Consider the following 15,373-nt stretch of genomic DNA (forward strand, 5'->3'; position numbering starts at 1 on the left):
TTTGAATCTTTTTGGCTCGAGACTTCCGTTCTCATTCACTTCCATTCATTTTTAGACATTAAAAACTGCTTGTTTCGCTGTTTGGTGTTGCAAACTGATATTTTCTTATATTATTGTATTCGGTCTGTATAGTCATGCAAACATTTGTTTGTAGAGCAAGTAGTTTGACCGTTTTCTGGCGTTTATTATTCCTAGTCATTTCTCCCATAGGCGACTGAATCGGCAGTTCTAAAACAATCGCGAAAACAGGCGCACTTCCGCATTTTAGAATAAGGTCAATACACACATCTTGAACAGCTCATCTTAAATGGATCGTTCACAAAAACGTTTTTATTTATTCTCCCACATGTGGTTTTATTTCTCTGTGTATCTTTCTTCTGTTGAACATAAGGGGCTCTATTTTGACTGTCCATGCCCAAAGCGCAAAACGCAGGGTGCAAACGCCTTCAGGGCGTGTCAGGACGTGTTTTTGCTAATTTAAGGACGGGAAAATCTGCCTTGCGCTTCGGCGCATGGTCTAAAAGGGTTGAGTTTATTTTCTTAATGAGTTATAGGTGTGTTTTTAGAATAAACCAATTAGAATCTCATCTCCCATTCCCTTTAAGAGTCAGCTGCGTCGCGCCAAGAGCGCATTCGCTATTTACAGGACGCAAAGTAAGTCTAAGTGGAAAAAATGAGCATTTCACAAGCAAACAGTTTATTAACAGAAAACTGTTAAACAGAGCATCTACTGCGTGAGAATGAGAGTTAAATGATCTACTTTCACTTTCGCTCTTGGATAGGGAAACCTTTACGCAGACATCAATTAGCCTATAAATAAATACTTTTGTTTGTTAAGCGCAAATATTCGTTTCAAAACTATTTCTAAATTCAGTTCTAATTTCCAGCAAACGAATAAATGAATAATAATAACAAAATGTGCTCAAAAACCTGCGTTATATCCTAAATCACATGCTGTGCCCCATATGGTCTAAAACCTGACAGGTGGGCAAATCTAAGCTTGTTTTTAATAAAACAAATATAAATATGGATATAATAAATAATACTGCTAATAATAATAACATTATACAAAAGCAAATTGTTATGAATGAACTGAAAAAGCCTCCCGAGATAAAGAAGCAATAATATAAAAATAATAATAAAAGCAGTGGTTTTTCATATTTATGTGGCTAGAAAATAATGTTTTGTAATATTTTAATCCTTTATATTTATATTCTATATCTATTCTTATTATATCCTATATATATTTCCTTAATATTTAAATTTTTTCACATGTAAAGATATTTGCCTATTGCTCTCTTGTGTGTATTAAGCAGTGTGTAAGCGAGGCGCAACTCTGCGCCGGAGTTTAGACCGGGTTTGTTTTGGTCTAATGAAAAATCTATTATAGATTCCCAAAATAGCAACGCGCCAGCGGTCCGCCTCAGAACGCCTTCCTTTTTAGACCAGAACACCTATGGGCGCACAAATGAGCGCTAATGCATTTGCTATTTAAACAGCGTAGCGCAACGCCTCCAAACGACTCTTGCGCCAAGCTGAAACTACCAAAAGACCACTGCGTCACGCCTTGCGCCACACTGCGTCGGGTGTATGATAGGGCCCAAGATATTGTTGATGTTCATATTCATCAACCAGAATTCCTTAAAATATCTTTTATATTTTGTTCCGAAACTGGGATTAAAATTGTTAGTGTTGCTATGTTCTTGGTGCGGTTCGCTTTAAACTCGTCACATTGGTCAGAGTTGCAGGGTTTATGAGTCCCGCTCAGCTGTCATGCGTCCTTATTTTACTGTATGACGATGAGCAATAAGACAATATAAGCGAGAAGCTGCACTTTAATTGTGAATGGTGACATCTACAGACATCATCACCGAATATAAATCAGAGGTAAGACTTTCTCATACATAACCGCTATTCTGCATTGTAGGCTTTACATTATAGAGAGAAATAACAGATAAACCAAAACGGCAGTTTGGTCAATTTTCAGCTCTCGTTAAAAGTTCAGCATGTTTTCACTTTGGAATTTAACATGAAATGCATATTTACCGGTAGGAATGACATCCCGCCCAACTCATGATTAGGCCCACATGGAGTCTGCTCACGCAGAATTCAGCAGATTTTTAGCCTGTCATTAATTCTGTTTATTTACTTGAGTAAATGTGTGTAAATCTATATTTATTCAGTTTTTAAATTAATTACAGTAACATTACTGACTAATGTGAAAATGTTCATCTGATTTATGTACAATGCAGTTTGTAAAGTCATATTTTCTGTCTTTTAATAGAGATATTATATGAGAGACTTGCTTTGTAACTGGATCTAATTGGATTTGCGTTGTAAACAAGTTAAAAAGGTATTAATTTTTATTTCACATATTAAGGGTTTAGTTGTGATACTCTCAAAATAATTCCGCAGACATCCGCAGATTTTTACCTAAATTCTCAGCAGAAATAGCAAAATATGTCCACAGATTCCGTCTGGCTCTACCCATAATTTCTTCATAACAATATGCCTATTACATATCCATAATACACTGTGATGTAGCCTGGTTTGTTGGGTCATTTTGCCTTTTCACTACAACCAATCCACTCCAGACTTTGTTTCAATCAAGCTGACACCACCTCATCCGATTTGTCTAATAGTGTCTGGATGCAGCCTTTATGATGCAAGCTGAGATTGCATCTCTCAGAGATGCAATGTCAGACACAGTGCACTCAATGCAGCTAGTGACATCACGGTGACAGTTAGGGGTGGGGTTAGGTGAGCCAATTCAAAAGCATTGCATGCAGCTCAGATTGCATCTGCACCGAGTCTGCAGCCACACCCCGCTTAATTGTTTTGGCACGGATTGCTGAAATTGACATAACCCAGACAAACCACGCTCACAGGGGAAATGCGACAACAGTCTAACAAAAAACTGTGCTAAACAAAAGTCTAGGTGTGAAAGCACCTTGATGTTTTCTAAATAAATAAAGGAGAAAAAATGACTATTTTAGTTTTTTAGTTGGGTAAATAATACATTTAAAAACATAAGATTTTACCCATTCTTAGCGTGCTTTAACATCTGTGGCTCGCGTCATCTGGTCTGGACCAAGAGTAACAAATGATACAGTGTTTGATGATACATACTCTGTTTAAAATTGTTGGTAAAGCGCTGTCAACAAATAGTTGTCCCCCACATCCCATAATGCACAGCACATTGGACTACGGCACCTGGATTAGTTCAAAAAGGCGCAGTACTTTTTGCGCTTGGGTCTCTTCTAGTTCGCATCATATTCTCACCACAAAGGAAATGTTCGTTTAAAAGTGTACTTAGACCATCTCTGTAAGGAGGTCTCTATATGCTTTTTTGGTCTGCCTTTGGTGCGCACTAGAGTGTGATTGCTACTTTGGAAAACAAACTCTAGTGCAATTCAACCGAACTAAATAAGGCAGGTATGAAAACGCCCTTATTCTAAACCTGCTTTAAAAAGTGATTTAACTGTTTGCAAATGGAAGTCAGTGGTGTCCAAAATATCATTGGACAGGTTTTGATGTTAAGTGCAAGACAAAAATCAAGACATTTTTAACATGTATTTTTTAAGAGCAAATAATGACTGAATAGTTTTTTTTTAGGGGGGTGAACAATCCCCTGTAAAGCATAATAAAAAGACACTTACTGCCAGGAACAACATGCAGTACATGGAGAACGAGGAGTGGCCTGAATAGAATGAAAGTCTGTAAAAAAAAAAACACACAAACAAAAAATTAATTGAGCAATGCAGATATACTGTTGAACTATTTACATGTAGACATGTGCATGTGCCTTCACTCATTAAGTCGAAGTTGACATTTGTTTAGCATCTCTGTAAACAGACTAAGAATTGGTGAACATTGCTGGAATGGAATCATAACATTGAATCTTATGCTGGGGGAAATATTTAGCATTGTCCCATTTGGTCCCATAAAAACAAACACCCTTTTCCGGGTGATAAAGCCATGCTCTGGGGGTTGGAAAGACGCGTGTTGAGCGGTGGGGGTCGGGGCAGGGGAAGCACGGAAAGCTATGAAGAGGGAGGGAGGTCTGGCTCTCTGTTAGGCTTTTGTGTTCCTGTTTATTCAAGCTTAAACCACTTGTCGACGAGCAGTATCCACCTAATGAATGATGGTAAATACAACTGGAACCATCCAAGCAGTACAACTGCCTTAAACTCATCCAACTCCAATGCAAACATGCTCTGTTCCATTGATCTACTTAAAAGCAAAGTTAATGAGATCCGGGCAGCGTGCAAGATTTGAGACCAGATTTTAATGTTCCTCTTTACTGATTGAATTACAGCCCGGGTCATGAGACAAAGTAGATCTTTATTGATTTATCTTTAAGGCGGGGATGTTAAAATAAAGCAGACCACATATCCTTAATGTGCTCCATCTCCATTAGGACAAAAGTGCACAAGAGGGACTCAGTAAATGGAGGATCTGCTCAGGAATTTAAATCATTTACACCAAGATGACTCGCCAGTTCACAAACAAACACAATAGCAAGAAGACCCCTTTTTTCCAGAAAAGCAAATTCCCATGTGAAATGTGATCTGGTTATTCTGGGCTCAGACCCTCGACTGCTCTTTATTTGTTCTATTAATGGCATCGTCTCCTAGGCAAACACTGGACAACCACTAAAGAGGTGCTGCTGTGAGAGGGAGATGGGAACCACACCTATGATACATGAGAGCATTCCGTGTGGGCCTGGGATAGCGCTGGCCTTGAGTCAGGGTGGCCAACAGCCTGGGTGGCCAACAGTGTGGACAACTGACGGGTCCACAGTAAACACTTTATTTTGATGGTAATGAGGGCGTTTCTTCTCAACGCCAAATACAACCTACTCAAGGAACACTTGAAGACTAACTGAAGTGGTTCTGCTGATTGAACACCTTCCAGTAGATCCCTACACATAATTTCATGCAAGATCCATCCGTCCAAAAAGGTTATTTCGAGAGACAAGCTTGTGTAATAATGAATGCTTATGCGGACTAGAATTTTCCAGCGTGGAACCACATTAAAGAATTAATCCGAGGGATTCCCATTTCCACCTCAAGGACAAACTTTCCTGTCTTGCAACAGCTCCTCTATCCAAAGCAAGATACCCAGTTGTGCGTGGAAATTCAGATTCAACACTGCAGAGTTCAGTGCCAACACATCTGCTGGTATTCAGGTATCTAGTGAGGCGAAAAGCCTTGATTAAGTGGGTTCAGATGTGTTTAATTAGGGCTTCTGGTAAACACTGTGACGGTCGGCTCAGTAGGAGCAAGACTGGACATCCCTGCAGTAGAGGGTTGGTAAAGTCCATGAGAAGTTGCTGCAGACTTTTATTTCAGTATGATGATATATTTTCAACAGATATGGAATTTTGAGAACGGGTTAGTTTTATTTTTGTGTTTCTCCTCTTATCTTTTGTCATCGGAGGACTGCAGTTTAAGAGTGGAAGCAAATGGTTTATTCTTTTTCTTTGGATTAACTTGCACAGATTAACTGCTCAATTTAATAAAAAAATAATAATGTGTGCTAATAAAATAAACATCGTATATTTTGATTTTATGTGGACTTTAGGGAAGGGTTGGCCAAATCCAGTTCTGGTATGCCTCCTTCCCAACACTTATTCCCTAAACTCTAAACACACCAGAACCAATTTATGACTTCAGGGTCCCAGAAGCTTCATTTATTCACTTTCCTTCAGCTAAGGCCCCCGTTTACACTAATGCGTTTTCGTTTTAAAATGCATAAATTTTGCTACGGTTACGCCATCCGTCACCACTACGCCGGAGTTCTCGAGCACCGAAAACGGAGCATTTTGAAAACGCTGGAGAGGCCAATTTCATTCTGAAACGCTGCTGCTCCGTCTTAGTGTGGATGAGGAAAAACAGAGACAACTAACAACGGAGGCGGAGCTGCTGAGATTCACTACCTGATTTGGGCTTTTGTGTCATTGCGTATCCTTCCCTTATACGTCAAGCCTCTATTACATGACTATAACATATGGCTTTAACGCTACCGAAAGACAGTACTGTAAACAACAACATGGGCACAGAAATGGGAGTGTTGTTTGCACTATTGTCTGTTTTAGGCGCCATTGTGCAGTTATTCATTTGTTATGTTTAGTAACAACTCGATCTCGTCGTCTGTCCAAAAAAATACCTCTCTTGCTTTCTTTGACATCGCGTTTAATGTTCAACCGGCGTTTGTTGACTAAAAATAACCAAATGCCGAGCGAGACGCATGCTTTCTGTTTATACACGAATGCGGATGCCCAGAATGCGTGAATGGTCACGTGATATAAGTTTTTGGAGGCGTAGTGTGGGCGCAGATATGTTCAGAGACGCTAGGTAAAACGCTAGTGTGGACGTGGATTGTTTTTGATCTAAAACGCAGTTTTAAAACTAATGCACTAGTGTAAACGGGGCCTTAATCTTTTATTTATCAGGGGTTGCCACGGCGAAATGAACCTCCAACTATTTCAGAAAAAAAAAATGTACACAGCGGATTCTCTTCAAGCCACAACCCAGTACTAGGAAACACCGATACACACACCACTATGACCAATTTTTTTTACTCAATTCATAGTCTTTTGACTGTGGGGGATGCTGGAGCACCTGGAGGAAACCCACACGAACACAGGGAAAATATGCAAACTCCACACAGAAATGCCAATTGGCCTAGCCGGCACGCTAACCAGCAACCTTTTTGCTGCGGGGCAACAGTGCGTATCATTGAAGACAGTTCTTGCTGCAGCTCACAGCTTGATTAATTACTAGACCAGGTCCACAACATAATGGACGATCACTTACACCTCCCTCTATTCTAAACCTAACCATCATAGTAGTATGGGCATAACCTTAGAGGGCAGTATAATGTTTACAACATATTGGACTTGGTCCAATACATCATTGTGATGACAGACTGCAGAGGACATCTTGAACCACTGAGCCACCAGTCGCAGATGCTTCAGACAAGCAAATTAGGGCAAGAAAAGTGTCCCTCCATGTGTTAAGAGTGACTTTTGCACTAGGTAGTTATAGAAACTAGGTAGTTACTAGGAACAAGTGATGGCCAAAAACTTTTTTTTTTTTTCCTTTGGGCCATTTTCTTATTGGCATTCACACCATCTTTAGGAACCAGCAACATCAAGCATAGCATTCAACAACTGGTGGATCGACACTGTTATGAAGCCGGTGTTGGTTTTGTGTTGGGAGTTTTGTGATAATGCCAAGTTATGCAACTGAAAGAGCAAAACCGAGGACTGAGAGATTAAACCATTTATTATAACTTCTTGTGCTACATAAAGAGTCTGAGTAACAACAATGTCGCAGTCAAGTGCAGCAGGTAAAGTCTGTTAACATTAGCTCTTTGTAAATCTTGTTCCACATTTAAAGCACAGTACCAGTTTCTGCAGAGCAAACATGACAAAGCAAGTACTTAAGCAAATAGTTCTAAGAACTAGGAGGTGTTCCTCTGGTGTTAAATCCCTGAAGGTAAAAAATAATTAGTTTCTAAGAAAGAAATGTTACTTACCGCCCCTCATTGACCACGCTTTCTTTCCCAGTGCAGACAAAGTCTTCAATGTAAGCCCCTGCAGTGCAGTTGATCTTCGACCAATCTGGTTTGCACACATCCAGGAAGTGCGGCCGCAGCCGGCCAATGGAATACTTGGCAATGTCAGTGAGTGATTGGCTTATGGCGGCACCGAACACAAAAGTGCCAATGGCCTTATAGACACAGGCCACATAACCGTTGCAGAAAGAGTTTGATTTGATGCGGTTTAGGTATACTGAAAGGCACTCGCCTATGATCATCTGTGATGGAAAAGGAAGCAAAGAAGCATTACTTTTTTTTTTGTTTTAAAGGGAAGGTCAACAAAATGATCACAATTAACCATGCATTTGCAATTCAGAAGACTGATTTGAGGATTGTTTTTGAATCTTATTAGGATGTCCACAAGTACAAGAACAGAAGACAAGATCAAACCGTATAAACACTTGACAATGCAGCCCACAAAGGGATTTTTGTAAAATAGCCCCACATCACAGTCACCCATGTTTCTGCTTCCTCCTTTAGAGGGTATCCCTATAATCCATAATCACTTTGACACTAAGAAATCCACAACTAGTTTACCAATTATGTTCTCATGTTTCTTTGCTTTTGTCCTCTTAAAGACTTTTACTATGAATGAAGTACACACAAGTATAACTTACTGAATGGACTGTACTTCAACCACTCATCAAATGGTAATTGGCTTGTACGCTGATTATATTCTACTGCATGTCTTTTAATACAGCTACAAAAAGAAACATTTGATTCTGTAGTTTTGAGGATTATCAATTATAAAGCTTGTATGAAGCATTTTATTCAACTATGAGCATTTTTTCATTTAAATATAAGATGTTTTAATGGGAGGAAGATATGTGCTGTGAGCTGAACATGGGTGACTGCGAGGTTCTATAGTTCATGTATGAACGTATAAATATTTATGTAGGAAATGTTAACCATAATTGGTGAGCTCAGTTTAACCACTTTTAAACACACCGACATGTCTAATAGCCTTTAAAGGATAGCACTGAAATGTAGATGCTACACCCAAGATAAAAAGCCTGCATTACAGAAACAGTTATGAGATGTAACCACAGAAACGGTCTTTGTCTAAACCTCTCACTATGTGACTTTCTGTGGTAGATGGGCTTCTCTGGGAAAATGTATGTGGGTAGAATATCAGAAGACAAGCTTTTTTTCGCTCGACTTCTGTTTAACACTACTCAAATCAATCCTATTTTTAGGAACAGGAAGCATATAATAGATCGTTTTTTTTATTTTTTTATTGTAATCCCATTTGACAGATCATTTGTTGAACAACAAAAGTTCTCAAGAACTCTTATTTCTGTCTTTTCCAGAGAATATCTGTGTTTCCACCCAAAGATGCAAATTAAATTTATGCGTAAAAACTGGACTATCGCATGTAAAACGTGCAAATAAAGCAGCGTTTTCATCAAAGTAGTCAAAGAGAACAAAATCAACACTTCCTGATTAACTGGTGCCTAATATCAACAGGTAAAAATTGAATTTACTGAGGTGGGAAAGGCTGCATCAATCTTTTCTTAATATAATCAACGATTTGCGCCTCAGAAGACAGTAAGCTGACACGCTTTTAAATGCGTGGTGGCATTTAAAGACATGAGACGTGGAGCACAGATGCTCTTGACAGTTATTAATCATATGATAACACTAATACTAAATTGGTTAAGGTGTTTTAGAATGACCAAAACAACATTTCAGATGTTTTACAATGCAGTGAGACTGCTGGTTTATCCACTCACACACATTTTTATCATCACATAATCTTATAACAAAAATCTGATGATTTTTTTTTCCTTGAGTACTAGAATTTGTTTTATAAAAGTTTCCATTATAGCTCAAGATTCCAAGAGCTACAAAAATTAGCCTATATGACTTTATATTCCACTGTGTGGGATGAAGAACTTAATAACAGAAAAGACGAAGTTATTAAGAAGAGCTATGTTTGCATTCAAAGATGCAAATAAGACTGGGATATCGTGTAAAATATTCGAGAATGAAGAAACATTCCCATCCAGTGATAGAAATTAAATAAAAACGTCACTTCCTGATAAACTAAGGCCAAATATCGAAAAAAAAAAAAATGTAGGAGAGGCCATTCTGGGACTTAATAAAAACATAAAAAAAACATTTCGAAGATGAAACATAAACGTGCAGTAGCTTCTGGGAGGTAATAAAATGAAGCACTTTGATGATGGACTTTGGCTAAGAAATTTTTAATTGACCAAAACAACATTTTAAATGTTTTACAATGTGCTTGGTCCATTGGTTTGTCCATTAATGCCGTCCCATCCATTTTTGTTATCACATAGTCTATTAAAACAAAAATCACATCATTTTTTGATGCCCATGCTGGAATATACTTGGTAAATTTGTTTTAATCGTAGTTTATGCACATTTTCCTAGTTTTTCATAAGTTTTAACAACACAATCTCACGGCAATCCATAACTTGTTGATTTAGTGGCTAATTGCATGAATTCGTATGACCTCATTTTTACAATTCAATATAATTTTCTTAATCCCCAATGACGTTTGGGTTTATCCCTTTCAAGGCAGGCGTTGCTGATTTGCAACAGTTAAAACTTAACTACCTTATTACTCCAGATACATATTTTATGAGTTTTTTTACTCAGAAGTACCACTGCAGGATGTGGTTGTCCAAATGGCCCGCCTGAAGTGCAAAGTACTTCTGTGCTTTACAAAAGACAAAAACTGTTTCTTGGAGTACCACATGGCAAAGTGACTTGGAAACATGACCTACTCAATGAGGATTTGAGATATTAGATGTGGATCCCATTTTGTTTTTGTTGTTGTTCTGCCAATGAAAAGCAATTTGTTACATCGTTTGAAAAGTTGTATATAAAGAGTTAATGTTCATATCATGTTTAGTCGTCAGTGTCTAATTACCACACTGAGCAAATGTTGCATATCTGCAACATCCCAGAACGCCTTGCATGTGAAGGTCTCTCTAAAAAAAAAAGTCAGGATTCTATTGTACTACCCCATATGATAACTTTCCCCAAATATCAGATTTTTCCTGTTTCTAAAACTTAATTTGAGCCTGAGAGGGTTAAAGGCGGGGTTGGGTGCCATGCCTCTTTCCTAAAATCGTACATTTTCACATGACTGAACTCGAACCAAATTAGCCACTAAACTGCCGAAATGCGTAGGTTTTTTAATGATTAGCCAAGTGAACAAAGGCTTTTTCGCACTTGTTCCATATTTTTCGAGTGCCTTGAACTGATTTTTGCTGTTTATTCTGATGAATCCCTTGCCCAAAGAGCACCGACACATTATTTAAGCATTTTTTAGATAGTATTCCAAAATGTGCACAAAATGGGTGGATGAAACCTAAATTCAGTCTCATTCATTAAGCGTTTACACACTTTGAATAAGAGGAAACACTTCTTGGTCTATTTTGACAGCTTCCTGCTGAATATTTCCAAATAAAATTTCATCAGAATGACTCCTTTTGTGTTCAACAGAAGACAGTACATCATACAGGGTTACAACTGCACTAGAATAAGCAAATGTTTATTCCTGACTGAACATTCGGTTTAACTTATTACATCCCTGCTAAAAAATCCACCTTAAACCAGCCTAGGCTGGTTGGCTGGTTTTAGCTGGTCGACCAGGCTGGTTTTAGAGGGGTTTTGGCCACTTCCAGGCTGGTTTCCAGCCATTTCCAGCCTGGTCTTAGCTGGTCAGGCTGGAAAATGACCAGCTAAATCCAGCAAAAAGCAGCTTGACCAGCCTAGTTTAAGCTGGACATAGCTGGTTTTGGCTGGGCTCCCAGCCTGGCAAGGGTGGTCAAGCTGGTTTTAGCTGGTCATTTCCCAGCCTAACCAGCTAAGATCAGGCTGGAAAGGGCTGGAAACCAGCCTGGAAGTGGCCAAAACCCCTCTAAAACCAGCCTGGTCGACCAGCTAAAACCAGATTTTTCAGCAGGGATCTACAAAACTTTACGTACTCTGAACTGTGGTTAGACCCCAAAGCGGTTTCTCAAGCTGGCACGAGAACAGTCGTACTGACCAGAGAAGCACGCAACACACATTAGAGGCACAATGAGAGGAGAGAGAGAGAGAGATACAGATATGGGGGAAAGCTGCTAGTACAACAAACAGGTGGGCACTTACAGTAAGCAAAGTGACAGGGATCATAACTCCTCCTAATAACTGATAGGATATGGTGTCCTCTTTATATGGGTACTTGATCGAGTCATCGTTACAGAAAAATCCACGTTTGAATGATTTGTGTTGTATTGTGAGTATTGCAAATGGGAGTCCAACTAGCAAAAAAAGCAGTGAGAGAAACAAAACAAAGGTTAACAGAGTGCTGTATTTTCCCCAATACAACTGCATGACTTTCTATTGGGGAGGTGCTCATATAGAAAGAAAAGCTGTGAGTTAGACACAGAATTAGATGTGCTCTTACAGAAAAAAAACACATGAACTTCACGTGTTAAACGTCAAATGGATAAAATGTGAACATTGTAATAATAAATGTAATGTGTGTATTTATATAGCGCATATTAAAGTGTATGGCTATACACCCAAGGCGCATCACAATCATGAGGGGGTCTTTCAACACCAAGATGCTGCGAAGGCAGCCACGGACAACAGCGCCAGTGCGCACACCACACCACCTGCAGGTGGAGTGAAGAGACAGTGATAGAGCCAATTAGGTGGAAGGGGATGACTAGGAGGCCATGATGGAGAGAATTTGGCCAGGACACCGGGTTTACACCCTTACTCTTTACGAGAAGTGACCACAGAGAGTCAGGAACTCGGTTTAACATCTCATTCGAAAGACGGCACTCACTGATAGTATAGTGTTCTCTTCACTATACTGGGGCATTAGGAACACACAGACCACAGGTCGAGCGCTCCCTGCTGGCTTCACTAACACCACTTCCAAAATCAATCTAGTTTTCCCATGTGGTCTCCCATGCAGGTACTGACCAGGCTCAGCCCTGCTTAGCTTCAGTGAGTAACCAGTTTTGGGCTGCAGGGTGATACAAGTAGGTATCGCTGCAGCCCGGAGACCTCCAAGCGTGAGGTATTACACCGCAAGTAGGTTGGGTGACGTCCAAGTGGGAGGGACTTAAACCACAAGTAGGTTGGGTTTAGGTGGTACAGATAATAATAAAACACATCAGGTTACTGTGAGGTTGGGTTTAGACCAGGGGTCACCAACCTTTTGGAAACTGAGAGCTACTTCTTGGGTATCGTTTAATGTGAAGGGCTACCAGTTTGATACACACTTCCTAATATCAAATTTGCTCAATTATTATTAATAATTAATGATATTCATCTATGTGAAGACACTGATCATGTTAATGATTTCTCACAATAGTTGTCAACATTGATTGGAAACAGATAAATATCAATATGCAACACTTCATTTGTCTGAAATTGTTTTGACATTTGTTTTTTAAATATAACTTAAATGTCATTTTCAATTTTACACCAATGCAAGTGTGATTTAAAAAGTATAGCTACAAAAAATATTAGATGCACTGGTATGTGGTGCTATGGTAAGCTAATTTTATAAAAGGCCCACGGGCAACTCATGTGATCCCCGCGGGCACCATGTTGGTGACCCCTGGTTTAGACATTCATAAAGCACAATATTGGACTCCGTCTCGTGTATAAGACATTAAATGAATAAAAACTCCAGGTTTGTACAGGTCACATGGAGATGGAAGGCCCACCCACTTGGAGCTCATGTCCCACCCACTTGGAGCTGGCTCCAACCTCCATTTATACCCTTTTCGAGTGATATGGCTGTGCTATTGAAACAATGGATAATCTGAAAAACAATTCACATGTGATTTTAAAATGTACGTGAAGCTCATGCGGTTCTTTTGTAAGAGTTTCAACTTTAACACATGATGAACAGAGTTAGCAAGTAGGTGGTGTTGCAGCCTGGGCTGAAAGTTGCATTAAAAAGTAGGACACTCACTTTAAAGCATGTTTTATTGTTTTGTTTTCATACCACAGTGGTTTTGAGGTCGAGATGGGAAGTGGAACTTGTCAGAAATAGCTTAAATGATTCAATGGCATGTATGAGTGATTTCTAGACCACATCAACGTCTTGGGTATTTGTATATACCATCAATTAAGGGTGTGAAATATTACTTCTTCCTTCCAGGCACTGTTCACAACTGAAACGTCAATTGACTCATGACAGGTGATGGTTTTTCATGTTATTTAATTAAAATCACTGCATCATTAAAATCAGTTAAATTAATAATTAATTAAAATCAGTTGATCATAATTAAACTTTTATAACTCTACAGTATGTTGCTAAATCTAGTCCAATTTTTAATCAGCACAATGAATCATCTCGAACTCTCATTGAAAACAGATTTTGAGTCGCTAAATTGCTTCAAGTGTGAACAAACTCCCTCAAATGCATTTCCTCTGATGTTTCACACCATCGTGTTACAAAAGAGCTCTTAAATGCTGCTTCACCACAGTTAGAAGCATTAAAAACGGCAACATGAACAGTACAAAAGTGCAGGAAGGGCGACTGTGGTAAGACGCCACCGCTAGAAACTTTACAAGCCTGTTGGGTACATGAAGGTTACTCAAGCGTGGCAGCGAAGCATGTGGGAGAGATTAGGACATTTACTCGACATGCAGGGAATATGGTCTGCTAAGTCGTTTGTGTGCGTGTAAATGCTCAATCCGCTAAGAGCTGATATCAGTCATGTGGATCAGAGCAGGTTACCCGGCGTCACCGAGGAAGGCTCCTAGCGTTACACCGTATCTTCTTGCTATCTCTGATGGAAGCTGCATTGTCATGGTCAGTGATGCGCTGGCTGAACGTATGGGATTTCAGAGTCATTAGGAACACTGGTGTAACGTTCACGCCGCACGGATCGCTGCTTCAGATCATGTGTGGGTGCGTGTGTGTGTGTGTTTTGCCTGCTCTGGCTTGGCAGGAGAATGGATGCTGAGGGTTGCTTACAAAGAGGTCAAACCCAAACCTTGGCCTATGGGCAGTTTGAGGTTTTCTCAAGCTTGAGGCTTATAGGAAGAAGCCATACATCTAGGAATAATTTTGAAGAGACGTTTTAGAGGTAAAAGTATGCCATCTGTGCTCCAGAAGATATCAGCCACATTCCAGACAGATCAACATATCCTAGATCTGCCTTCCTTCTGATGTAGATTGATGTTATCTGTATAATCTTGCACGAAAACAGATTGGTTCACCATTATTTTAAAAAGCATACTGACTGAACATGATTTATGCTACTTCACGTTAAGGAAGTTTTAGCGGTTTGGTGGGTAAACCCAAGGATCCTTTCATGATGAAAACCACAAACTGTCCAATTTGCAGCTAGATCTAAAAAAGCAGTAGATTGAAGCAGGGTGTGTTAAAATATGTTTAGAGCCTAAACTATTTCAAACCTTATCTAATCTGAAACAGCTACTTAAGGCCATTTTCTTGTACTTGGTGGACATCCTTGGCTAAGAAGTTAATGAAAAGCAACATGCCCAGAGTTTCCCTTAACAAAGGAACAAATGCATTGCTCAAATGCAACAGAGTTGCAAAAATTGGCTGTTTGTTTCTCAACAGATACAGTGTCTACAGCGGACGCATCACGATATGTCATAACTACAACATGATCTACACTGGAAGTGCTTTTGTTCCTCATTGTGATGTCGTTATTCATTGCAATTATAACTGCTGACTTTTACAAAAACATTTTTTTTCCTGGTCTTTTGTCTGTTGTTTCTTTTTAACTGTAATTTTTATTACTGA

The 15,373-nt window shown here is 39.3% G+C and overlaps 2 protein-coding genes across 6 annotated transcripts in view; both read right to left on the bottom strand.

Annotated features, from left to right (window-relative positions):
- Positions 1-15,373, bottom strand: part of LOC147841961 (uncharacterized) — a 280,011-nt gene that overhangs the window by 144,693 nt on the left and 119,945 nt on the right. The gene's annotated exons all lie outside the window — the stretch shown is intronic.
- plpp1a (phospholipid phosphatase 1a) overlaps positions 1-15,373 on the bottom strand; it is a 30,590-nt gene that overhangs the window by 7,025 nt on the left and 8,192 nt on the right. For 2 of the 4 annotated variants that reach the window (XM_087270173.1, XM_087270174.1), the window contains 3 exons: positions 11,737-11,888; positions 7,546-7,826; positions 3,660-3,717 (listed from right to left, as the gene is read on the bottom strand). In XM_087270173.1, the coding sequence (XP_087126299.1) occupies positions 3,660-3,717; positions 7,546-7,826; positions 11,737-11,888 (491 nt within the window). The remainder of the gene's footprint in view (positions 1-3,659; positions 3,718-7,545; positions 7,827-11,736; positions 11,889-15,373) is intronic. The other 2 variants (XM_087270175.1, XM_087270172.1) reach the window with 1 other exon arrangement.

This window comes from Danio rerio, chromosome 10, assembly GCF_052040795.2.
Source record: "Danio rerio strain M-AB ecotype USA chromosome 10, GRCz13ab, whole genome shotgun sequence".
Taxonomy (NCBI): domain Eukaryota; kingdom Metazoa; phylum Chordata; class Actinopteri; order Cypriniformes; family Danionidae; genus Danio; species Danio rerio.